This window comes from Mesoplodon densirostris, chromosome 14, assembly GCF_025265405.1.
Source record: "Mesoplodon densirostris isolate mMesDen1 chromosome 14, mMesDen1 primary haplotype, whole genome shotgun sequence".
NCBI lineage: Eukaryota > Metazoa > Chordata > Mammalia > Artiodactyla > Ziphiidae > Mesoplodon > Mesoplodon densirostris.
In genome coordinates, this window is record NC_082674.1 from 84,405,678 (window position 1) to 84,432,107 (window position 26,430).

The 26,430-nt window shown below is 35.3% G+C and overlaps 1 protein-coding gene across 5 annotated transcripts in view; it reads right to left on the minus strand.

Annotated features, from left to right (window-relative positions):
- CTNNA2 (catenin alpha 2) overlaps window positions 1-26,430 on the minus strand; it is a 1,046,049-nt gene that overhangs the window by 32,053 nt on the left and 987,566 nt on the right. For 4 of the 5 annotated variants that reach the window (XM_060116852.1, XM_060116851.1, XM_060116850.1 and 1 more), the window contains 3 exons: window positions 25,203-25,384; window positions 14,979-15,084; window positions 10,696-10,830 (listed from right to left, as the gene is read on the minus strand). In XM_060116852.1, the coding sequence (XP_059972835.1) occupies window positions 10,696-10,830; window positions 14,979-15,084; window positions 25,203-25,384 (423 nt within the window). The remainder of the gene's footprint in view (window positions 1-10,695; window positions 10,831-14,978; window positions 15,085-25,202; window positions 25,385-26,430) is intronic. The other variant, XM_060116853.1, reaches the window with a different exon arrangement.

Below are 26,430 nucleotides of genomic sequence, written 5' to 3' on the forward strand. Positions count from 1 at the left end.
GAAAAGAGAGAGTGAGAGAGAGAGCAAGAGAAAAAAAAAAAAAAAAAACGTACCCTATTGGGAAGGGATTAGGGAGGTGGAAGAGGGAGTGGGTAATAGGGAGAAAGAGGCCTATGAAGGAATTATGTACTGAAAGAGATATGGGTGGGCCTCCATAATATTAAGCAGTCCGGCCATTTGGATTCCTCATTGGCTCTCTTGAACAGATAAATGGACCATCTGGGAGAAGGAGGATGAAGCAGCATCCCGCCTTGTCAGGCATTGTAAGGGACAATTGTAGTGGGGTTCAAAGGGGATGAATCCCCTATTTAAAGCATTGAAGATCACCAAGAGAGAAAGCAAGGGCTGAAGCTCTTAATGCCTGGAACGGTACATGGGGAATGTCAGATGTCTTTCTAGGAAGTTCCATTGCCCTGCTGTGTGACCTTCAGCAAGCTCTCGGCCTCAGCACACTTAACCAGTACATGGTGCTAAAGGGATACTTACCTCTTCCATTGGGTTCACTGAGGAATTAACACACTCATTGTTGCTAGAATGGCAATTCTTTTTTTACTGTTCCTTTTTGTACTCAAGCGTGAGTTGTGTGATAGGCACAATTTAAAATATAAGCCAATAACCAATGCCTAGTTCTACCATTGGAATTTCTACCTCTTATAATGTTATTTTTGATATAAAATATTACTGACAATCTTAACTAAGTTTTTCTATGTGTACCAAATATAGCTTACACCTAAAGGGGATAATTAGATCCGACCTTCAAACCTGGAGAAAAATCAAATGGCAATATTGCTACAATCACAAGGTCCACTACCCTGCTACTTTTAAAGGTCAAGTTTAGGTGACCCAGTAATGTTCAGTGACCAAACATTTTTGTCACATGCAGGTCTGCTATAGTCATAGTGTTATAACTTTGTTTAAAGCCTGATTCCAATTTTTTTTTTTTAATCAGGCAAGATGGGAGAAAAATATGGAGAGCACTAGGTCTTTTTTTCTTTTCAAATGTAGATTTAGAGCTTTAAAAACTGAACTGGTCAAAGTTGTCAAGTGAGTATTATGACAAAACAAAAGGAAGAGCAAGCAGGTCCTAAAACCATCCTCATGGAAGCCAGATCTTTATTTGCCCAGTGGAATATATGAAAAGTGAACCTTTTTCCACAGAAAATATTTCAGTAAAGTTTCAAAATAATAGCTTACAATTCACAGCATCATAAATGGGTAAAGCCCAGAGCCTGTTTCTGTACGCAGATAAACAAAATTCCTAATTTGGATTTTTTTCTGGCATTTTAAGCAAATACAGTTCTATCTCTAGTCCTGTCTTAGCTCACTAAATATCTAAGTGTATTAAATAATCACAGTTATAAACTATACAAAATTGGTAGATTAAGGAGCATTTTGAAACACAGAAGCTAGTAAATTCAAACTGATTATGAATCTGGCAACATTACTCCCATCTTTTACTTCAAAATAAACGTTAAAGGCATTTAAAGAATGTCTTTAGAGAATTAAAGACAATAAAAAAGAAAAATATTGGCATATGAGAAGCAAGAATGAAATTGAAAATTTTCCTATATTTGGGTTTTTTAGTACTTACTAGAAGAAGCAATAATACTTTGTATATGTTTTTCTTGCTGAATTATTCTCTTTTTATGTTCAATAATTCTAAGTCTAAATTCAAATTCTATATTTAACTTTTATTGTGCTTTTATTGTGTGAAATTTCACAATCAATGGTCCTATAAAGCTATTTTCTTCCAATTTTTACATATTAGATCATTGACTAGTTGGCTTATCCTTGCTTTTTTATGTTTTATAACAATCCTGTTTGGTTTTAGAAATTAGCCGTCTCCTGATTTTTCACTGTAGGGAAAGTGTTATTATTTTACCAATTCTTTTATCAATCAGTTTCAAAAATGATTATTATGTATTAGAAACTTATCTGTGTCATCTCACCTTTCATATAAAATACAGAAATCACTATTTAAGATTAATGATGCAGCTGTCCATTCTTCCAATAAGCACTTTAAAATTTTTACTACCAAAGGATGTACACTTTTGCCAGCATTAAGATATTAGAATAAAATTGAGTTAAACACTTTTTAAATATTGAAATAAGACAAACTGGACTTAGATTATAGTCTATTGGTTTTTTAATTAATTATCTATTGTTTATCTGGAAATGGAGCATGTCTTCAGGAACCCAATGCAAAACTAGGCTGCATCAAATGGATGCAGAGTGGTGAACTGTGCTGACTTTTTAGGTGAATTTAGTATGATTGATTGCAATAATGTCTTTAGTTATGATATTAGTTAAAATAACAAAATTTTCTTTGACACAGAATGCAATGCCTGGATCAAATAATTTCCAACTCTTCTTAGGATCTAGCCTCTTGACATTTTTTTATGAAAACTAAGTCTTATTACAATTATGGATTTGATGCATACTTCCTATGACATCACATAAATGGATGAGTTAGCCCTTCAAGGCAAGACATGAAGTGATTACAAGATTTCAGTCAAAAGACCTTATTATTGAAGTCTTGGTTATAATTCTGCTTGGACCAGAGTGATGTAGGGTTGGTTTCAACTTTTTGTTTGTTTGTTGAAACAAAAATGTTTTAATTCAACTTCTTAGTGCAAAGGATTGAGAGTAGTCAGGTGGAATAATTTGTACACTCCAAAAGAGTAATCCACAGATGTATTTACCAAGTAATTTATCATGGGAGACATGATCAGGCAGTTGGAATGCAGTGTGACCAAAATGTTATTATTAAAGAGAAATATTACAGTAAGAGAGAATACGATTAATTTTGATAGCAACATATTTGAATTGGGAGTTTCCAGATAAAGAGATCATGTTTGAGTTTGTCTTAAGATAGTGTCTCACATATAGAACCTTGGGCTTAAAAGAGTACATGGTCCTTAGAAGATAATGCTGACTTCTAAGTATCTGATATCCTGGAACTTCTCTGATATCCTGGAACTTCTCCAGGATATTCTCTTTCAGTTGCAAAGTAGAGTTGCAAAGGAAAACATATAAAAGAGGTCAAGAGACAGATTCTAGAGATTTGACAGAACATCTAGCCAGACTTCCAGTCAAGTTCATTATCAGCAAGGCATCTGTACAGATGAAAGTATTCAGAGAAAAGCAATAAAATAAGATACAGTATTGATGATGAAAGAAAAGATTAAAGTCTAAATTAAGTTTGCCTTCAAGAAAATAGGATTAGGATGAAATTTTTGAAATATATTTATTGCCCAGAAGGAAAATGACTGTTCAAGATAGAGTAAGACAATGTATTGTGAAGCAGTAAAAGAAATCTGAGCTAAAAGCTCTTCACATTGCCCATCCAGAAGTCTTTCCTATTTGTAAGATACATGGGCCATAACACGGAACATATTTCTCTTCTAAGAGTTGTGATCAGACATATTTTATAAATCATTTAAATTAAGCTGGAGAAAGCATTTGACATAATCTGTAGGGACAGAATGTAAACAATAGAAAGTTAAACATAGTTTTATTTCTAGAATAGAGTAAACCAAGAAAACCAGTGAATACAGAGGTAATTCAACAGACACCCTGCTATTCCAGCTGAGAATGCTAAACAGTAAGATGAGAAACTAAATGGGGAAAAAATGAAAACAATAGACTCCACAATCTAACAAAAGCACAATGGATGGAAAAATTTATCCTTCTCACAAAAACTATTTGCTATTAGAGATAAAGAACTTTGAATTCTGTCACCCAACCAATATTTAGCACCATGCCTTTTACATTGTTGAAACGCAATGGAAACATCGAATTCAACAAATTAAAATATCCTTATGAGAACGAGCAATAAATACATCTCTTTGAACTCTGATTGTTATTTCATCGTTAGAAATTAGGAACGGATAATGGAAACACTGATCTTTTCCTAGAAAAACATTACTCCTGTCTCAGTTTTGCTAGGGGGGTCTTTTTATTTCCTTTATTTTGAGTCATCTGAGGTCATGGAATTTTGTGCAAAATCAATAATGAAATTCCCAGATAATGTTCGTATATGGTTTTAAAATTCATATTCTCTTTTTTACTTATTTATATATTTTATATCAACTTATTGATATTTTATCTTCTTTTGAGGCATGTCTGAGTAGGAACAACAAAAACAACAACAAAAAACAATAGATTTAGGTAACTCGTTCAAAATAATGTATTTCTTGACTAGAGCTGACGAACTGAAGTGTATACAGGAAAACCAAAAAAAGAGGAAATGAGTTATAGATACTGTGTCTAAATAAAGGTATTCACTCAATGCTTTGGCTTATCATAATTATTTGGTTCAACTGAAGGGAACAGATAGATCTGGGTTGTTCTCACATATCCAAAACTACCTAAAAATGAGGGGGGATGTAGTTCTTAAGACACTACTACAGACATTCATTATTAAAACTATAGACTAATAAAGAACATCTTAGAATGAACTCAGACAATTATCACATATTGACAATATCTCAAAATTAGAACTTGTCTCATGGGAAAATGGTACAAACCAGTATATCTTAAATAGGTTTGCCTGTGTTTCACAGATATCAAAAGATATATGCAATCATTGTCCCTCATCTAGGTACCTCCCATGTGTCTAATTTCCAAGTTTTCACAAAATATTACTATTCATTTGATGCCAAATAATCCTCAGAATATTAACTAAAATCTAAGGCATTAATTACTAACCAATAAAGTATTTGCCTTCCTTCTTTTAATTCGAAGCTTTTGAAACTTGAAAAAATTCTAAAACCCAAAGGAAGGAAAGTTCATTGATTCAATGACAGGTATTGGCATTGACATTTCTGACGCAGAGACACTCTTCCTAAAGCCACTAACCCCGTCTACTCTTACAGGCAATGATGCCCTCAAACTAAAATAGAAACTGCTCAGCTCACAAGTTCAGGTGATGCAATCAAATCAATCCACTGAGTAGATCCAAGTTAGTTCAATCCATGTCTCCAGTCAAGGTCAAAAGAGTTACTTCCTTGGTTCACATACTAGTTTTGCCAAAATAGAGTCTGTTTTCTTATTTTAGGATGAGAACATTAGACTATAAAGTCTTTTTCTATGCATAAAACAATTCAGTAAGATAACCAACTGGTTTAATTTCATCAGTGGATAACTGATGTTTTTTTCAATGAACGGAATTGACAATCTTGATAAGTTTAGAAGCAGTATCTTTAAGTATGTAACTGAAGAGTTACTTCTTATAGCAGAGCAGTATACCTTCTTCATTTGAGCAAGATTATTTGAATTCAGGGAGACAGCTTGAGCTGGGGTGCTACAGACATAAAGCTTCCTATGATGCCTGACACCCAAGGAGATCTTTTACTTTTCTTATAAAAATTCTTATTTCCAATTTCTTCCAAAACTAATACCTTGAGTTTGTTAAATGTCACTTTTATAACACTGGGAGAATGAATTTGCACTGCAAAAATACTTAAGTGTTATTTTTCTCTGAAGGTTTGCATAGTTTGGGTTGTGCAAAAATCAATGACAATGTACATTGACATGGATGTAATGGAGGAAGACAACGTGAGAATCAGAATTTAAGTGGCTATAGTTTTACCATCGTAACAGATTAGGGGGCAGGTTGTTGGGAGAAAGATTGAATTATGCAACAACCCGTCATACTAGCAGATTAAGTGCAAAGAACTACTGCCATTCTGAAAATGATAAATACCTGTTTAATTTTCTTATTGGTACAGAGTATCTCCACTACCCCTTCATTCAGATTTATAATCTGAAGTTTGTTTTAATTTTACTTCCCTGGATCTGGATTTTCCTACTCTCCCCAGATCAGAAAAAGTCTGTTAAGCCCAAATACTTAATGGCTTACCCTCTGGAAGGTCTGGATAAAATTCTTTGGAACCTGCTGTGAGTTGTCTGAACACATACCCATTTGTTTAAATGAAGCACAGAAGTGGATTACAAACCCAAACTGAAAACTAGCAATTTAGATTTTTTCCCATTACTACTATACTTTGATCAGTGGAGATAATCGAGAATTGACAATAGACAGAAGCAGAAGATATAACAAAAATGACTCTTTCCCCAAAAAGGGTTGTTTAAAGTACAAGTCTACACAACTAAGTACAACACTTGTTTCAGTGAACGTTTCATTCTATTACAAAGTACTGACACTTTTTTTACAGAGTGAACACAGAAATTTTCAAGTAAAATGTAATTCTCACCTCAACAAAACACAATTTATATATATATATATATATATATATATGGCATTGTATGTATGTATATATATGTGTATATATATATATATATATAGTATGGTACAAATAAACACCATATTTTCCCCCAAACTGTATTGTATTGAATCAGATATGTCACAGTTGTCAACCATTTGTTCAGTTCTTGATTACTTCTTATTTAGGGAACAAGGAAGTTAAGTGTCAAATCACATGTATTTGTTGTGTGCATACATGTTTGCATATACATATAGCATACATGTATCTTCGATCATATGCCAGTGTCAGGTAGGATTGATTTGACTGTTCTCAGTTTCCAGCATTTTTATGAATATTTTTCATTTATCATCATGAATATTCATGTTAATTTTAATTTAGTCCAATTTTTTTAATGGTATGAAACATAGGCTATAAGAGTAACTAGAATTGAACTTTATTCTAGAATTTTCTCTTTACCAATTCAAATCCTACTGGTGTTGCACATTATACTTGTTCACCTTGTCAAACCTCTCCATAACCCAATTGAGACAAATTCAAATTTGGAAAGGAGAGATTAAAAGACAAAGAACAAAAGTGCACATTAGGGCAAATTACTCAGTCCCTCGGGAATAGGTCAGGGCTCCATTCAATCAGCCTGAGGACGAAGGGAACTAACATTCCTCACCTCTAAACTCTGTTCCTATATTTTGTTTGTGTGAAAAAAAGCATTTATATGCAATAAAATCTATTAACTTTGTAACGCTTTCATGGGGAGTCAGCTATAAGTTATATCAGCATCCCTCCATCTCTGACCTGAACATCAAATTCCTGTCCAAAGCAGGGTTATTGCTCCTGTGTTCTGGCTTTGTTGTTATAATGGGGCTCCTGTTGTATTTGAACTTAAAAAAGTAATGTACGTCGAATATTTCCATTTTATCAGAATGCTTGATATTCAGCATTCTATGTTCTAAAACCCTGTGTCTGTGTTTCCAATCTCATTCAGAATAATGTGCAAAGTATAAATCTTTGGGTAGCTAAAGATAATCAAAGGTTATAAAATGGTTTTCATTTCTCCAGTTCCATGTGTATATCTCCATTTTTAAAATTAAAAGAACCTATTAACCCCTCTGAAACCTAGTGAATAAAAATTAATTAAAACACAATAATCAAATATACAGGTAATTTCCATAGCATGACATTAGAACTTATTTGTATTCAAAATATATCTCCATACTGAAAAAATTGTGGCTCAAATTTTCTCTCATGATGATATAACGCTGTCATCTTTAATGGATATTAGTTGCACTAAACTAATTTATTATATGCTATGGTTATAAGTTTCTCTTTCCTTTGTTTTATCTTTTTCCTTCTTTCATGCTTTTTCCTTCCTATCCTCCATCCTTTCCTCTTTTTCTTCTTTTCTTCCTTTAATGGTCCTTTTTCCAAAAAGCGTGTAAACCAGCTTAAGAAATTAAACTACCAAACACCAAACACTAAACTAAAAAGCAAATAAAGCCAGTATATAAACTATCAGACTCTTTAATTGTCTGGGCTTTAGTTTCTTCCACTTTCTCTCTAACATTTATATTATTCTCTTTGTTTTTTTATGTTTGTTTGTTTGTTTTGTTTTTGTTTTTTAATTCCCTTTCCTATTACCCGCTTAGCAACCAGGTGGAGCTGAATTGGCTCACAAATATGCATCTTATACTTTGAGGTTTAATAAGAATGGCACCTTTCCGTTGTTGAGAAAAGTTTAAGCCAATGACTTTAGAAAATTGATTGCCAGCCAGAAAACTAATGGTGCTTCTTATACAGCAGTTGTGTGAATGAGCATATGTAGGCATATATTTTTTATTTGCTTTATTTCTCTAGTTCCCATGACTTGTGAAGAGCTTTGGCATCCACTGTCCCCATGACCTGTTGAAATTTCCTGAGCTACGTCTCAAGCCAAAGGCAAATATAACAGAAGAAGACTTTCCCAGTTTGAACACACAGACTCACATAAAACATATACATGCTGACATGGTATATGTGCATTTTGTTTAACATAAGTTCATCATGTCAGCATGAGACTATAAAAACATGGTGCTCAGTTTTGAAATCCACATCATTTTCCTTAGCAAAATGGAAACAATCTACCCAAATCTCTTCTGTTTTAGTAGAAGCTTTGACTTCTAACAAATATACCTTCCTGGAGGCTTTTGCATATTTCAGGGAAGAAGCCACAGCTTTGAATCCCATGTACATAATGACACAGGGAAAAAGGGAGGAAGATTCAAGTATTTCTCATTTTTATTGCATTTTATACTATAGGAGCTTCTTCTTAAAAATATAGCAACTTTGTCATGCCAGATAACAAAATAAATGGGGCTCAAAGCATGGGCGCACTTTCTTGGCAAAATCATTGAAAAGTTTGTGTGTATGGGGTCTCACATTCTTGACTCTTTCAGAACTTTGAAGGCAGTCATTTATGGCTATTTTTCAAAATAAACATATTGATTTTTTTTCTCCATTGGCCATCAGTGAAGGAGGATGAAGAATAAGATGGAGGCAGAAGTGGCAAAGACAACAGACTACACAGGCAGTTATGGCACCAAATAACAATCAAGCTTGGAAAAAAATCATGAAGAGACCAAGAGCAGGCCCATAACTGAGAAACATAAGCAAACCTTTATAATGTGTTTCACTCAGAATTATTATAAAGTTGTATAACATTCCTCTAAAAGAAGCCTTCTCCCATGCAAGGATTTATGAACATTGCCAATAAGACTCAAAGAAGGAAACAGGCTTCTTGATGGTGTTCTCAATCTCAAACACCTCTGCAAATGCCAACAGTGCAAGTGATAAAAGCCAGTGATGGTTTGGACTACATCTAAATGAGGAAAAGACAATGGAAATGAAGCTCTGGAGGCAGTGATGAACAATGGGTACTGAGAGGATGATGGAGAGTAACTGCCAGTAAAACTCACTTAGATGAGGTTGTGGAGTCTGAGATCCACAAAGATGCTCTGTGCATCCATATAAACAATAAGATTTGGAAAGTAACAAATGAAAGCATACAAGGCAAGCTAAACAAAAAGCACTAGGTTCCACAGGTGCTATATACAGATGGACATGAAAGCTGAATGGTATGAGAAACTATACCATTGAGGATGAAGATAAGAAAGGAAGCAAGGGAGATGCAATGTTTTGATCACTTCTTGGCAGAGAGAATCTTGGTCATTACCAACTTGGTAGAAAGGACACACTTCAAGACAGATTGTTCTTGGTTGTTGAAGAATGTTGAAGCAGGATCATTTTGGAAATGCAAAGAGGTGACTATGCTTTGGGAAGAGGCACAAAACAGCAATTTACTGGGCTCTAGGTGAGACTGCATGGAACAGGCTTTCCAAATGGCATCTCCATGCAAACCAGATCAGCTCTTTTCCCAGCTATGTTTTCTGCAAGCCAAACAATATAGGAACTGAAATCTTTGGGTTCAAGAATGATTTTTCCACATAATTTTTATCAAATGGTCAACCTGCTGAATTTCTGAAAATGGCTTGAGGAAGAACTGAGCTTCATAACCAATCTGATTTTCACAAGGCATTCACCATATTGATAATGCTCTCTTCCTGGTAATGCCACACTTAAAATGGCAGCATCATGGTTGACTGGGAAAAGAACTAAAGGTAGCAGAGCCACACTTTGGAATTTGCAAGTAGTTTATAATAGATGGCACCTTGTGTTGAAAGAAAGGGACTGAGGGAGGAAAAGAAGCCAAGGTGAAGAACCTCAACACATACATTTGGAAATCTTGCCAAGAAATCATGATTCTTCTATTCATTGAACTTCTTGTTTCTTTGCATTTGATTAAAATGGACCAGATATTTATATTTTCATGAGAAGGGAAACACTGAAGTGATTGAACAAAGGATATATAATTGTTAGTGTTTGACAACCATGTTAGTTTTTGGCAACAGCACATCAACCTGTGTTAAATTCAAACATTTTCTGGCTTTTAAGGGTTACTGATAACCTAGTATGCATTGGAACCTGATGAATGAATTCCTATTGTTTTCATCATCTCTAACATGTGAACATTATCCACACATGGAGAGGCTTGCTCCTGAACAAAGAATGAAAATTGCTAGGACTAACAGAGGGAAGTAGACTTACAATGAGTAAATATACAAAAGCCCCAAATAATTATAATAGTTACAGCTTGGCAATGAGTTTCCAGACTATGAAATTAGTTTTCTTGTGAAGAATGGAGATTTTACAAGGCTAGTATAAACATGGGGTAATTGGAAAATCAAACTGTTCTTTGTGAGTTATTGTAAGGTCTGGAATAATGGTGATAACATTTATTAAAAAAAAAAAAAAAAAAAAAACCTCCCTATGAATCACTGTAGTTTGGTGTTTTTAGCAGTACTGTTGCCAAGAATGCTTGCCTTGGAAGTACAACAGTGGGAACTTGAATTGTGAAGCCCAGGTCCCAGCTTACCCCTGACACAATGAGCTCTCCTCCCAGATTCTGTACTTCGGCTTTCACCTTGCTGCAGATATTAAGTTGATGGCAATACAAGGCAATTCGTTGAAGGTAGGCTAATAAATCCTGCTTACATGCTGAATCGGGACACTATAAAACATTAAAAAAAAGGTCATCTCAATTAGTAAGTACTCTTCAGTTTCTAATACTTGCTATATAAAAGCTGTGAGAAGAAAAGGTTTCACTGTCATATACCTTAATTACAACCATTCAACTTAACTTCTTTATAATGCATTTTAGGAAGTCCACAGCCAATAGGTTAGAATGGTTAGCTCTACTTTGATAAATTTTCTACAAAAAATATTGATGATCTCCCGGAAAGTCTTACTGGGACTTCTGGATACATTTATCAGTATTTTACCAATTATCTTCTAAACTACTAAGCAAACAATATTCTATAGGTTTTTCCTGAGTGTCCCATTCAAATTTCACTGCATGCAAAGTTATTTTAACACAGAGAACAAAGCAACAGATGCTAGAAGGAAATCATCCTGTGTGGCAGTCTCTCTGCCATAGTACAAGATAGAGTTTCAATTCAGTTAGTTGGGGGAAAATGCACTTGTTTCTTTTGGCTTTCTAAGACATGTATCATTCACTAAAGGAACTCTATTGCACTTCTTGAAATTCCATATTTATCCAAATTTTAGCAACATGATAAACTTCCTTTAAACAAGAGACTCTGAGAAGGATCAAGACCACTGTAAAAGAAAACGATTTGAGTGAAATGAATTTGAAGCCAATTGAAATAAGCTCATAAGTGTAACAATAAGACCATTCAAAGGATGCACCAAAGATTTTGAATTCTCAAAAAAATTCTGGTGACCATAGATTTTTAATTCTCTTTGTAATGTAAGTGGGTAGATGTCCATCACATACACACTGAGCAGAGTTGAACACTTCCACAGACATTTACATGATTCCTTAAAGCATTTCTGAAGCTTCAGTGCCAATGGTTATCCAGTAATTGAAATATATTTCTATTGTTATCCAAAGTTCAGCTCAGAATTCTCCAGGACATTCTACTGTTCCGACTCAATCTGGCACTTGCAAAGGACATATAATCACCAGATCTTTGATGAAACATTGTAAGAAATGACTACCTACAGCCCAAACTGAAGTATGTTATTTAGAATAAGAGTATGAGACAAAGACTCCAGCTAAGTTTACTTCAAACTCAAGAAAGGGAAATCTTTTATTAATACTGTGAAACCAGTCATTTGACATAGCCATTTATTTAGTAAATGACATAGTCTTTTGTATATATAACACTTACCATTGTGGTATTTTTTTTCACTAACTGCATTTATCAAGAAAGAATCCCACAGAGACTGTTTTTAGCTTCCTACAAGTACTTAATACTGTAATATTTATCCTACTCCAGAGACTCATATACTGAAAGGAATTAACTTTAAACTGATATCTCCCTAGAGGGCTGACAAGGCTTTTGATACAAATACCTTGTAACAAATTAAAATGGAAGTTCTATCTCAATGGAACAGTAATTACAAATGCAACAGTCTGTAAAAAATTTATATTGTGTGCATATCTCAAATCTTCATAAAAATATTGTGCAGCAAGATAAGGGCAAGCAATCGACATTTTGGAAATGCTCATTCTATTCTATTTTTTAAACTGAAGTATTTAAAACACACATAAAGGCATGATGGACCAAGAAAATAACTCTTATACCATGGAAATAGCAGAAATGGGTGCAGAATTTGAGAAAGAAATGCCCCATTCAGATAAAGCATTAGCAAAAATTGTAAGTTGTTCCACAACTGATGATAAGAAGGATACCACAAAGAGAGTGTTTTGTTTAACTTCATCTATTTATTTTTTGTTGTTACATCATCATTAAATAACATTTTAATATTTTGTCACAATCTCAAAATACATCTAGAATCCTGGGATATTTGTGTGTGTACATGTGTGGTGTGTTTTCCAGATACCAAAACTGTTTGGGGCTATGTTTCATGTTGCATAATTGTTGGAAATAAGGATCCAAAATTAAAAAATCAAAAATAAGAATCACAATAAAAAAAATATTGAGCTCAAGGAGCCTAAACATATTGAGAAATAGTTTCAGCCACTGAGATTCAGAGTATAATGGAAAGGCCATCCAAACTCCATCCGCTTTCACTCCTAAGAAGGAGTCTGTCCAAACACAACCTGGTTTCAGAACCACCTGCCAATCTCTGGTCATTCCACTCATTCCAACATTTTGCAAAAAATTCCCTCAACATTTGCAGAAAAAATGCAGCATTATTTCCTGGCTGGTGCATTTCTGTATGTTTGCATGTATGCATGAATATTTTCAAGTAAGTTCGTTGTCTCTCCTGTCTTATTTTTTAATTAATATTATTACTTATTTTTATTTTGGTTGTGCCGGGTCTTAGTTGCCACACACGTGCTCCTTAGTTGAGGCCAGTGGGCTCCTTAACTGTGGCATGCAAACGCTTAGTTGTGGCATTCGAACTCTTAGTTGTGGCATGCATGTGGGATCTGGTTCCCTGATCAGGGATCAAACCCATGTCCCCTACAGTGGAAGGCAGATTTTTAACCACTGCACTACCAGGGAAGTCCCTCCCCTCTCTCTCTCTCTCTCTCTTTTTTTTTTTTTATTTTGCTGTACGCGGGACTCTCACTGTTGTGACCTCTCCCATTGCGGAGCACAGGCTCCGGACGTGCAGGCTCAGCAGCCATGGCTCATGGGCCCAGCCGCTCCGCGGCATGTGGGATCTTCCCGGACCTGGGCACGAACCCGTGTCCCCTGAATTGGCAGGTGGACTCTCAACCACTGCACCACCAGAGAAGCCCCCTCCACTCTCTTTTACATGAACTTTCTGGAACTCAACCTATGCTGCAAACTGTAGCATAGGGAACTCAACCTATGCTGCAAACTGTAGGAAGCTTGGCAGTTGGCATTGTCCTGAAATTAGCAATTTAATAATGCTACAAATTTCAATCCCTACAAATTTCAGGAAATTCTCAAATTATAATAATATGTAAATGAATTAACTTTACTATTGAGAATTTCTCAAAAATTCAAAATAAAGCAAAAAACCTTCCCTCAGATGAGCCATCATATGTATAAAAAAAGTTAAAGTGAGACAATCTGTAGGCTTATTTTAAATGTAATCCTAATAGTTTAATCATGTATTTTTCTTTTTAGACTTTGGAAGATGAGTAAATCTAGTATTGACTTGAAGGATTCTAAAATTGGGGATGCTGAAGACAACAAGGATTTAGAGAAACAGTCATATTAAGGAATGAGGGAGAACAATTATAGTAAGCAACTCATGGTCTTAGATGGTCCTAGGAGACTAAGGGGGAGGAAACAATCCTAAATCTTTCATTGTCTCCAGAGAGCATGATTTTTTGTAGTCTAGTAGGCAAATTCATGCTCATAATGTTTTCTCCATGTAAATAACAGTTTATATAATATTTTCTATTTCAGAATCTTAATTTATATTTTAAAACATTTTCCTTTTAAAACAGTTCAAACTGTAAGCCACTGGTTGCTTAAAGAGATTAGCATCAGCTATCTGGAAAAGTATATTGCCTAAAGTACCCTTAAAAGAAATGGCCCATTATTGCAACAAGACATATTTAGAACAGGATTTTGGAGTTCCAATTCAGCAAAATAAGATGAAACGTGTGGAAATAAGCTTAAGCACTCAACATTCAGATTGATAACTATTTTAACGTGTATCTTAGTTCAGTCTAAAAGCATAAAAGATACTGTTGAGAATTTTGTTAATCTCTGATGCCCTTTGAGTCTGGATGAAAATAAAGCTGAAATCTGGATGTTCTTGACTACGTGGTCTCATCCCATTTATGCTAGGGCATAAATTATTATGAGAGCATCATTACAGTGAGATCAATTATAACAAGAAGTAAAGTTCTTTCTTTTGCTTCCCCCTTGTGCAGTGTATATGACTTTCTGAATGAGGACAGCCGGGATCCATGATTCCTTGGGGATTATGTCTCTTAAAAAGTGGGTACTCTTCTTTCTCAAGGAATTTTGATCATTGGATTTACTAGTCCCTCCTGAACTGAACCCACCTTTGGCATCAACTCGGTCTCCACAGAGTTAGAGGGCAGTTTGTAAAATGGTAGCAATTCTCTACAATTCATTCTTCAGGGGCATTTTATAGAGTGCATAAAACCCATTACAAAATGCAAGAGCTAGTTAATGACCCCACTCAGCATGTGCTTGTTCTTCTCTCTTATATTACCTGATCAGCCACAGCTCGGGCTAATTTGTCCATTCGAGAGCCTGCTTCGGCAATTTTCTTGGCGGCATTAATCACATCAGATGTATTTTTCAACGGGCCTTTGCCTCTGAAAAAACAGACACAACATAATTAGAAATCCACTTTATGACAGGAAATAGACACACCTACCATATTGTTTGTTCAGGACTCTGCTTTTGTATTTGATTTGGCTCTGACCAAGTTAGAGGAAATTTTAATGTTTTCTTGATTCACTTCAATTTCCATGTAAATAATTCACTTTACTTGCATTCTTTTTTTTTTTTTTTTTTTTTTTTTTTTTTTTTTTTTTTTGCGGTACGCGGGCCTCTCACTGTTGTGGCCTCTCCCGTTGCGGAGCACAGGCTCCGGATGCGCAGGCTCAGCGGCCATGGCTCACGGGCCCAGCCGCTCCGCGGCATATGGGATCCTCCCAGACCGGGGCACGAACCCGTATCCCCTGCATCCGCAGGCGGACTCTCAACCACTGCGCCACCAGGGAGGCCCTTGCATTCATTTTTAGGGAATATTTTTCTCTATTTGAATGTGCATGCTCCCATTTTATTCTTTACATGCATTTCTATATATTTTAAACAGTGGTCCCTTAAAAAAGGTGATCACCACAAGAGCAATGGGAATTTAATATGTAAATGCTTACCATGTGTCTATGCTGTTGTATATACATTTGTCTTCATAACAACCCTAACAAGTAGGCATCATCATTCCCATTTTAGAGAAGAAAAAAATAGATTAAAGTGAATAACTCATCTAAGCTTATGCAAATCATGTGATAACTTCTAAATTTAAATCAGAGGCTAGCCAAAATAAATGCACATGCATTGTCTTTCATACCATGCTCAGCACTATTATTATGTTAATTATATTTTTAAGTCCACTTTGGCTCTTTAACAAGCCACTGTCTCTTGTCCATAACTGGGAACTGTTTGGCCAGAATTTCAGAAATCTGCTGAGCTCTTACTCTTGCTGGTTTATATGTTTCTGGGACTGACTTACGAAGGAAGACGCACAGAACACTGTGTGACAGTACATGTCTTTATGCTGAACCACCTTCCCAATATTTTCACATAAGGCTTTCAATTAAGTGAACTGTTTAATATTACATGTCTTTTAAATATTTATTAGAAAGGAAAAGGAAATTATGCTGCATCGTAAATCTTTAAACAAAATGTTGCATATGATATGATTTTTCTTCACTTTTCTTGAGAGGTAAATAAAATAATAGACTAAACACATTCATCCTTATATTTTTAGCATTGTTACTGGTCTCCTTATATGCATCTAAAAATCAATGCATTTTTTAGGCCTACAAAATTATAAACCTATAGTTAAGACATGTGGTGAAATATAGAGAAAAACCACTCAGAAGTGATTTATTTAGAATGCATAGAGACTGGGCAATTATTACCATTGTTATATAATAACCTTTTATAAAATGGAAGACTTAAAATGACTCTAGAAAATAAATGTAAATGAAGGGCATTTTGTTTCCCTCTTAATTTTGCCTCTGGCATTTTCAGTGTTAGTAGGTAAAAGTAAAATATATTGTGTTCATGTCAGTGCTTAAACATGTACATAGGGAAATTCAAAACAAGCTATTTCATTTTGCTGTGGTAACATTAACTCTTCCACAAAAGACACTGACCTTTTTTCAGTTGTTGTATAGACTTTTTAAATATGGACAGAGATTTTACATGTGAGTTTGATATAAAATGGATGAATTAAAGAATCTGTGACAATTGGGCTCCCATTCTCTCACATTATTTTTTTAAAAATTATCTCTAAATAAACATTTATTTTGTTTTTGGTTTATATTTTTAAAGCAAAGGTTAGATGCAGAATCTGTTAATATTTAATGTTACTCTCATTATTATTTATTTCTCTGTAACTTCCAAACCTTAGAAAATCTTTTCTGCAAACTTACTCTGACAAAATATTTGTTGTTACCTTTTGCCTTCATCTTAACCTATTCACAAAAGTCTGCACTATGCTTGATTTTTCATTACTAACAATCTTGGTGTTTGTTTGCTCCAAGAATTTCAAAGGACTTGAGGAAATGCTTTCTCATGAACCTTTCATGATAACTTTCAACAGTTCATTGACTATAAAAAAAGTGGTAAGTTAATAAAGAACATTTATAGAGACTTGAATTTGTTTGAGGCTCAGACTCCCATATTGCAGCCAAAGCATGTTTAGAAGCATATCTTTTGTGATTACACCAGAGACTACAGTACATAGACTCACTATTATATTGTATTTAAAATTTTGAGACTTTAGAGTTCACATTGCAGACCCAATTCAAATGTTGGAATCACAAGTTGATGACAGGGATGTATTACATGAAACTAGAGAGCAATGTAGAAATTTGGGGATCATCAAATATTTCCTCATTTTCTAACTGAGAAAGCTGAAACACAAAGAGGAGGCTAAGTGACCTGCCCAAGATGATAATGCAGAGAGTGATAAGGAGAGAGAAAAAGGACTACAAACTCTGTGTTCCTAATCACAATTTAGTACTATTTTTGCTATATTCTGATGAGATAGCTAAAGTAGTAATCTCAGAGAAACACAAATAGCCATAACTACAGTTATTAATATGCAAGAAATAAAAAAAATAATCATCTGACTCAAGAATTTAGAAATTAGGAAGAAACTAATAAAAATCACTAACATGTGGAATCTAAAATATGGCACAGATGAACCTATCTACAAAACAGAAACAGATTCACAGACATAGAGAACAGCCGTGTGGTTGCCAAGGAGGAGGGGGGTGGGGGAGGGGAGGACTTCGAGTGTGGTATTAGCCTATGTAAATGATTACATATAGGATGAATAAACAACAAGGTCCTACTGTATAGCACAAGGAACTATATTCAATACCCTGTGATAAACCATAATGGAAAAGAATATTAAGAATATTAAAAAAGAATGTCTCTATTACAGAGTCATTTTGCTGTACAGCAGAGATTGGCACAATATTGTAAATCAACTATACTTCAATAAAAAATAAAATTAAAAAATAAGGAAAAGAGATTTATGAGTTAGAAAATAATAGAACACAGAAAATAAATAAATTGATTCCAAAAAAAAAGAAGGCAAAACTGATATAGAAAATATACTTAGCTTGCTATCAAGAAAAAAATAGGAGAAAAATATTCTAAAGTAAAAAAAGGTAAGATTTAAATTATCTTAAAAAACAGAAAATTTGAAGTATTATACTAGTTTCCTCAAATACATGTAAAGAAATTTGAGAACTTGGATGAAATGACTTTCTAGGAAAATATAACTTACCAACACTGGCTAGAAAGTAGACTATGAAAAATCTAAAGAGTTTGATTTCCATGAAAGAAATAAGTAAGGCTGTCAGAGAGAAAGCTGGTCAAAAAATCAGTAAATCCAGAGTTTCTCAGAGGAATTTACTAAACCTCTAAAACAGGGCTCCCCAACCCCTGGGCCACACAGCAGGAGGTGAGTGGCGGGCAGGCAGAAAAGCAAGCTCCCTGCCCCCCACCCCATCCTCTGTGGAAAAATTGTCTTCCAAGAAACTGGTCCCTGGTGCCAAAAGGTTAGGGACCACTGCTTTAAAAAGAAGATAAGCTCAATGCAATTTAAATTCTTCCAGAATATAGGAAAAGAGTAAAGACTTCAAAAACAGTTTCATTAAGTAACATAATACTGATACCATCAGAAGCACCTAATACAAATTATTTATTTAAGATTCTGCACAACAAAGGAAACCATCAACAAAATGAAAAGGCAACCTACTGAATGGGAGAAAATATTTGCAAATCATAGATCTGATACGGGGTTAATATCCAAAATATATAAAGAAATCAATCAATGGCAAAAAAGCAAATAATCCAATTTAAAGACAGGCAGAGGGCCTGAATAGACTCCAAAGAAGACATACAGATGGCCAACAGGTACATGAAAAGGTACTCGACATTACTAACCATCAGGGAACTGCAAACCCAAACCACAATAAGATATCACCTCACACCTGTCAGAATGGCTTATATAAAAAAGACAACAAATAACAGATGTTGGCAAGGATGTGGAGAAAAGGGAACACGTGCACTATTGGAGGAAATGTAAATTGGTGCAGCCACTATGGAAAACAATATGGAGTTTCCTCAAAAAATTAAAAATAGGGCTTCCCTGGCGGTGCAGTGGTTGGGAGTCTGCCTAACAATGCAGGGGACACGGGTTCATGCCCCGGTCCAGGAAGATCCCACATGCCGCGGAGCAGCTTGGCCCGTGAGCCATGGCCACTGAGCCTGAGCATCCAGAGCTCCACAATGGGAGAGGCCACAACAGTGAGAGGCTCGCGTACCACAATAAATAAATAAATAAATAAATAAATAAATAAATAAATAAAATAAAATAAAATAAAAGTAGAACTGTCATATGATTCAGCAATTCCACTACTGGGTATTTATCTGAAGAAAATGAAAACACTAATTTAAAAAAAATATATGCACCCCTATGTTCATTGTAGCATTACTTACAATACTCAATATATGGAAGCAACCTAAGTGTCCATCAATGGGTGAATGAATAAAGACACAAATAAATGGAAAGACACCTCATGTACATGGATTAGAAGACCTAATATTATTAAGATATCAATACTACACAAAGCAATCAATGTAATCCCTATCAAAAACCCAGTAGCAATTTTACCAAAGTAGAAAAATCTATCTTAAAATTCATATGGATTGTCAAGGCACCCCAAATAGCCAAAACAATCTTAAAAAAGAACAAAGTTGGGGGCCTTACTACAAAGCTACAGTAATCAAAGCAGTGTAGTACTGGCATAAAGACAGATGTATAAAATAATGGAACAGAATAGAAAGCCCAGCAGATCTTTGACAAGGTTGTCAAGACCATACAACAGGAAAAGGACAGTGTTTTCAACAAATGATGTTGGGAAAATTGATATCTACATGCAAAAGAATGAAGCAGGACCTTTATCTTATACCATATACAAAAATCAACTGGAAGTGGATCATGAGAGCTAATCTATACATATCTTACAAGAAAAGTCAAGGGAAAAACTTTGTGACCTTGGATTTGGCAATGATTTCTCGCATGCGACACCAATAAAACAGGCAACAACAACAACAAAAATAGACACATTTGACTATATTAAAATTTTTAAAACTTCTGTGCATTGAAGGACACAATCAACAGAATAAAAAGGCAAACCACAGAATCAGAGAAAATATTTGCAAATCCTATATCTGACAAGGGGTTGATATCCAGAATATAGAAAAACTTTTAGAACTCAACACTAAAAATTAGTCAGCCTGATTAAAAAATGGGCAAAAGGCCTGAATATACATTTCTCCAAAGAAGAATACAATGGCTAATCAGCACATGAAAAGATGTTCAACACCACTAATTATTAGGAAAATGTAAATCAAAATCACAGAGATACCATCTCACACTCATTAAGATAGTTACTATAAAAACAAACAAAAACAGAAAATAAGAAGTCTTGGAGAGGATGGGAAGGAGTTGGAACCTTTGTGAACTGTTGATGGGAATGTAAAATGGTGCAGCTGTTATGTAAAACAGTACAGTTGTTCCTCAAAAAATTAAACATAGAACTACCATGTGATCCAGCAATTCCACTCCTGGGTATATATTCAAAGAATTGAAAGCAGGGTCTCAAAGAGATATTTGTACACCCATGTTCATAGCAATATTATTCACAATCCAAGTGTCCAAGAATAGATGAATGGATAAACAAAATATGATATATACTTTCATTGAAATATTATTTAGCCTTAAGAAGGAATGAAAGTCTGACATGTACAATATGGATGAACCTTGGAAACATTACACTAAGTGAAATATGCCAGTCACAAAAAGACAAATGTTGTATGCTTTCACTTATATGAGATACTCAAGTAGTCAAATTCATAGAGACAGAAAGGAGAATGCTGTTGCCAGGGATGTTGCCCAGAAAAGATCAGAAGTCTGAGTCTTCCTATTAGTGGAAGGCAGTATGGACAAAGGGACTAGTTCCATTGGCTGTAATTCCTAGTCTCAAAGTGATGGTTTATACCCTTTGCCTTTCCCTAACTTAATCAGGTTCTCTACTTTGGGCATTTTTAAAGGTGCTTTGAGGAATCTTGTGACCTTAAAGACACAAGCCATCTTATTGTTCCATTTGGAACATGTTTTTAGTTTTCTTGGAAAAATATCAAGCCATAGAATTGGCTCTATTGTATAGGTTCATGTAACCTTCTCTCTTTTGCTAATAGGTGATTCTTATACAAGGGTCAATATTTGGAAGCTTTCCCAGGAAATGGTCACTTCAAAAAAAAAAAAAAGAGAGAGAATCATGGAAAGCTATTACTACATTACTGCTATCCACAATTTAACAACTAATTCATATTTATTTCATGAAAAGGTAATAGGTATTAATGAGAAAAATCAATGTGTGAGTGCATTCTGAGTCAATGTACTCAGTACCCAGAATTCTTAAATTCTGAGTTAATCCAAATTAAAAACATTTATTTACTATAGTTTTCTCAGTACCTCTAACAGATCAATATATGATGTGACTCTCCAGTAATGAGATATAGTAAGTAAGGAGTATATTTGTAAATGTACTGAATCACAGAAGCCCCTTTTCAGAACTACAGTCCATAAAACACAGTTGGGAAATACCACTTTCACCAATTAGCTGAAGCAGTCTAAAGACAGCGCAGTGGAAAAGTTGTATTAATCTGGGGATTAAAGATAAATCAGGTGAGAGTGTAGGACCATAAGTTGAATTATTCAAGGAAGTAATATTTATATGATGGTCTTGAAGTAGAAATACAAATATGCATGAAATTGAGAAGGAATCTAAGGGTCAGTAAAGGTAGGCCTTGGATAGCAAACTCAATATTTTTATATTATTCTATGAAAAGAGGAAAGAAAGTTTTGGTGCAAAGGGAGCTGGATGGATGTCCTTTAATGGCCAGATATGGCATGGCATGAACTGACAAGAGTCAAGAATTGGAACTGAAAGACCAGTCAAGCTGTCACTTGGGCTGAAGCCCTGAGTGTCCATACCAAGGCAGGAATGAAATTTGGGAATAGCAGGCTGATTACATGATTTTTTTACTGTAGCAGTAGATTGTACCCTGAAAGCTTATTTATTTATTTATTTATTTATTTATTTATTTATTTATTTATTTATTTATTTATTTAGCGATACGCGGGCCTCTCACTGTTGTGGCTTCTCCCGTTGCAGAGCACAGGATCCGGACGCGCAGGCTCAGTGGCCATGGCTTACGGGGCCAGCCGCTCTGCAGCATGTGGGATCTTCCCGGACCAGGGCACGAACATGCGTCCCCTGCATCAGCAGGCAGACTCACAACCACTGCGCCACCAGGGAAGTCCCTGAAAGCTTTTTGTTTTAGCCTGAACCCAGTTCCTTTCAAGATCAGAACTTACAGTTGATCTCAAGAGACAGCTTTGTCCCTTACTGTACAATTAAACTTGGGTTTCTTTCCTGAACTGCTGCCATCTGCACACCTTTTGTTACTGGGATACAAGACTGGCCCATGCTATTTCTTTCTGAAAGTGACATGAGAGGTATGGATTCACCTTATGCAGGACAGCATTTCTGCCATCACCATGAGATGATGAACTGTTTCCTGTTCCGTTCTTGGAAGTCAAGAACGGAACAGGAAACAGACATGAGGCATAATCAGTTTTATCTGCCATGAAGAAGTTATTACACAAATAATGTGGCAGAACCTCTCCAATTTTAATAATAATGGAGTGGATATCATTGAGATTACTGAATCAAATTAATGAATTAGCTACTGATAAGAATAAAACAACAAAATAATAAATGCAAGGTTGTTTTTCTTTTTCTTGTACCCAAACACCCTTTAAACGTAAGATCTGAAGAGAGTAGTCAAGTTTCAAGTCCTACTCAGTTATATCCTTTCCTTTAAATAAGGGAACATAAAATGTAAGAGCCATTAGAGGTATAGAGCTGAACTTATTCCTCCTTAAAGTGGAAAATGCGAGGCTAATAATGCATAGGGTCAAGTGCAGTGAACTTATGTGAGAGGCACAAAGGCTCAAATTAGCTACCTCTTTGCATGGCAGCTGGGGGCAGCAGCAAAACCTCAGCTTCCTGTGCTCCATTTCCAATTCACACTCTCTCCTGTTTCTCTAGTTATTAACTGTATCCTCCCTTTGCCCTCACAAAGGGGCACAAAACTACTCATCAGGCAGTGGGAAAAAATGATAAACAGTAGCACTCTAGACATTTCATTATTCAAATAAGCATAAAATGATTATACAAAATCCCTCAGGAACTGAAGTGGTCCTCTTTTCACTTTTAAAACTATACTTCGACTGACAGAAAGTCTGTCTTATTTAATGTCAGCTAACAAGACGCTCTCAAGTATATCTCTCTTCTTTGACACGGTTATATATAATCTAGAGCATTATAAAATGTCTTCCTCATCTAAACTAGCAACATGACTTGATTCATCATTCACTTTAAATTAATGAGATTATTTGTTCAAGTGATGTTGTTAATGGATTGTATAATATCCATCAGATAAAGTATGAATACAGTGTTGAAAGCAAGCAAATTAAGTCATCACAGGCCTTGAAAAGCAATGACTGTGGGCTGCCATGATAGTCTGATTTGTAGGAAATTCAGACTTAAATAATGGCTCAGACTGAGTTATCCTACTATTATTTTTTGTGTGAAATAAATCTGTGAAACCGACAAAGACCAGCCAAATGTACAAATTTGAACTTCTAATGAATACAATGACATTTAAAATCTCGAAGGTCACCCTCATAAGTTTAAAGTCATTCCACTAAAGTCAAAAACAATTTTTAAATATTTGGAGAAAGGACCAAGCGATGTCATTAGTACATATTGGCCAGAGGCAAAAGGTAAAGGGAAAAAGGCAGAGATGTGCCATATTTTATTATAACCTATAATTAATTGTAGGCTTTTCTTATTAAAACACTCAACAATCACTTAAAAAATTGTCACCCATAAGTTAGTGTCTTCACATTGCCACACATCTTATATAACTTTAATAACAAATACCATGTTGAATCATCAAAACATCTTTGCTCATGTGTCTGTGTGTGTCTGTGTTTCTCAGAAAAAGAAATCTACAGAAAAATGATAGATTTCATTCATATGGCAGCATAATTTATAACTTCATTACCTCTTTGGATTTTAAAACTCTCCTGTGAAAGTTGATAAGAAGAGTATTATCTTCCCATTTTACAAATGAGTAAAGACAGAATGAGACAGGTCCCAAATCACCTGGTATTTGGACTAAAAACCCAGGGATATTTCATTGAGCTTTGCTCTCCCTTTGTCTGCCCTTTGGGTGGTAGGAGGGGCAGAAATGTCATCTCCCTTTAAAGAGGAAACGAAAAATGCAACGGCAGAAACAGCAATGACCCCTGATGAGGAAAAGGCTCCTGACAAAATTCTGACGGTATCTTGATTTATTAAAAGCACTGCTCAGAGCAAAAGGATCTAAAACTTATAAAATGTTTAATTTCCCTGTCAAAATTACAGAATCAGAGAGTTGAACCTGATTCTTTGTGTGTAAGGATAAAATATGAGCTGAGATTAATGCTAAATCATGAGCTAGCATTAAACCATATTACATGTCTACATGCACGCACACACACACACACATACACACACACACACACACACACACACATATATATATATATATATATATATATATATATATATATATATATATAGAGAGAGAGAGAGAGAGAGAGAGAGAGAGAGAGAGAGAGAGAGAGAGAGATTTTTCCAAAGGGGTATTAGCAAATCATACACCTTATCTTCAGAATAATACTTAAACACACTGCAAAACAGCATAGACTAAAAATGAGTCACCCAAGCCCCAGGGGTTTGATTTTATGACTGACTTAGGACGGATAATTAAAACAATAATAATTACAGAAATGAATCTGTTCTTTTTGATCAAAAATACCTATCTGCTAAGAACCAGGTCCAGATCATTTTGACTTACACATGTAAATTTTATAATACCACTACCTTGCTTTGATGTAGTCTTTTAATTTTTCAGCAGGCTTTTCACATGCTAATACACACTGTTATGCTTCTGTTATTTTTAATGAGAAAATCTTCATCTTCCTGTGTCCAGGCCTCACCTTGTGAAGTCTGTCATTTCCATCATGATCATACACATCTGCTTGGCCAGCACAATGATATCATTGCCACTGTCGTCCCATTTGGCCACTTCAGCATCCAGCTTGCTTTTCTCTTGGTGGAATATCTCCACCTGCTCAGCTATTTTTGCCTTCTCCTCTTGCGGTAGTTGTGCCATGATGGCCTGTGTGGGTTACAGAAAAAGTGTGACTATTGGTGACAAAGAAGCACAGACAGGAGGTTGACTCTGCCTCTAGTTAATGGCAAAGCCAGACCCTGACAAGGATGATAGGCTGCCTCACCATTCTGGAAAGTACTTTTACTCCAGCCCCAAGAATGCAAAGGCACAGACTTGTAAGGTCCCCACATTCCCTGTCCCTGTTCCCACATAAAAAAAATAAAATAAATAAGAGATCCAAAGGTACGTGCACATTGACAGTAACAGAACTTCTTTGTCGCTGTGATGACATATGTTTGTTCAAAAGAATCTATTCTTGACGATTTTTATATTTGGTCTTGGGAAACTTTTACCAGATGAAAGAATGCACCTCTTTCAACACTGAAATCTGTTCAGAAAAAAGAAAACAGGCCTCTGTTGCTGGGAAGGAAAAGAATTTTAAAGAATATCTGAGCATCCCAAGTCGGGTGGGGAGATGTCCTGTGAGTGTTAATGAAGCCATTAATGATTAGATGCCAAACAAAAATCCCTTATGCAGGGCACACCAGGGATGGCATACCTATTCCCAGTCCTCCTCTATGGGAATCCTGGGTCGAACATGGCTCCCTGGACAGCCTATGAGTATGTACAGGGAAGCTGTGATGGGATAAAATTTAGGATTAAGAAGCAAAGGTTGATTTTCAATAGTTGTTAGGTAAGGGAATGTAGAAAAGCAAAAACTACAGTTGATTCTCACTATTCACAGATTTGTTTTATTTGCAAATTTGCCTACTCGCTAAAATCTATGTGAAACCCCCAAATCAATATTTGTGGTGCTTTCAGACATTCACAGACATATGCAGAGCTGCCAAAATTTTGAGTCATTGACAACCATGTTCCCAGATGAGGCTGAAAAAGGGTTTCTCTGCTTTCTTGTTTCAGCACTCATATCATAAAGAAGCGTCCTTTCTGCAATCTATTTAGTACCACATTTTCCACATATTTGCACTTTTTATTGATGGTTTTGCTGTCTAACTTGGCCCCCAATCCTAGTGCTGAAATGTTGTCTTGTG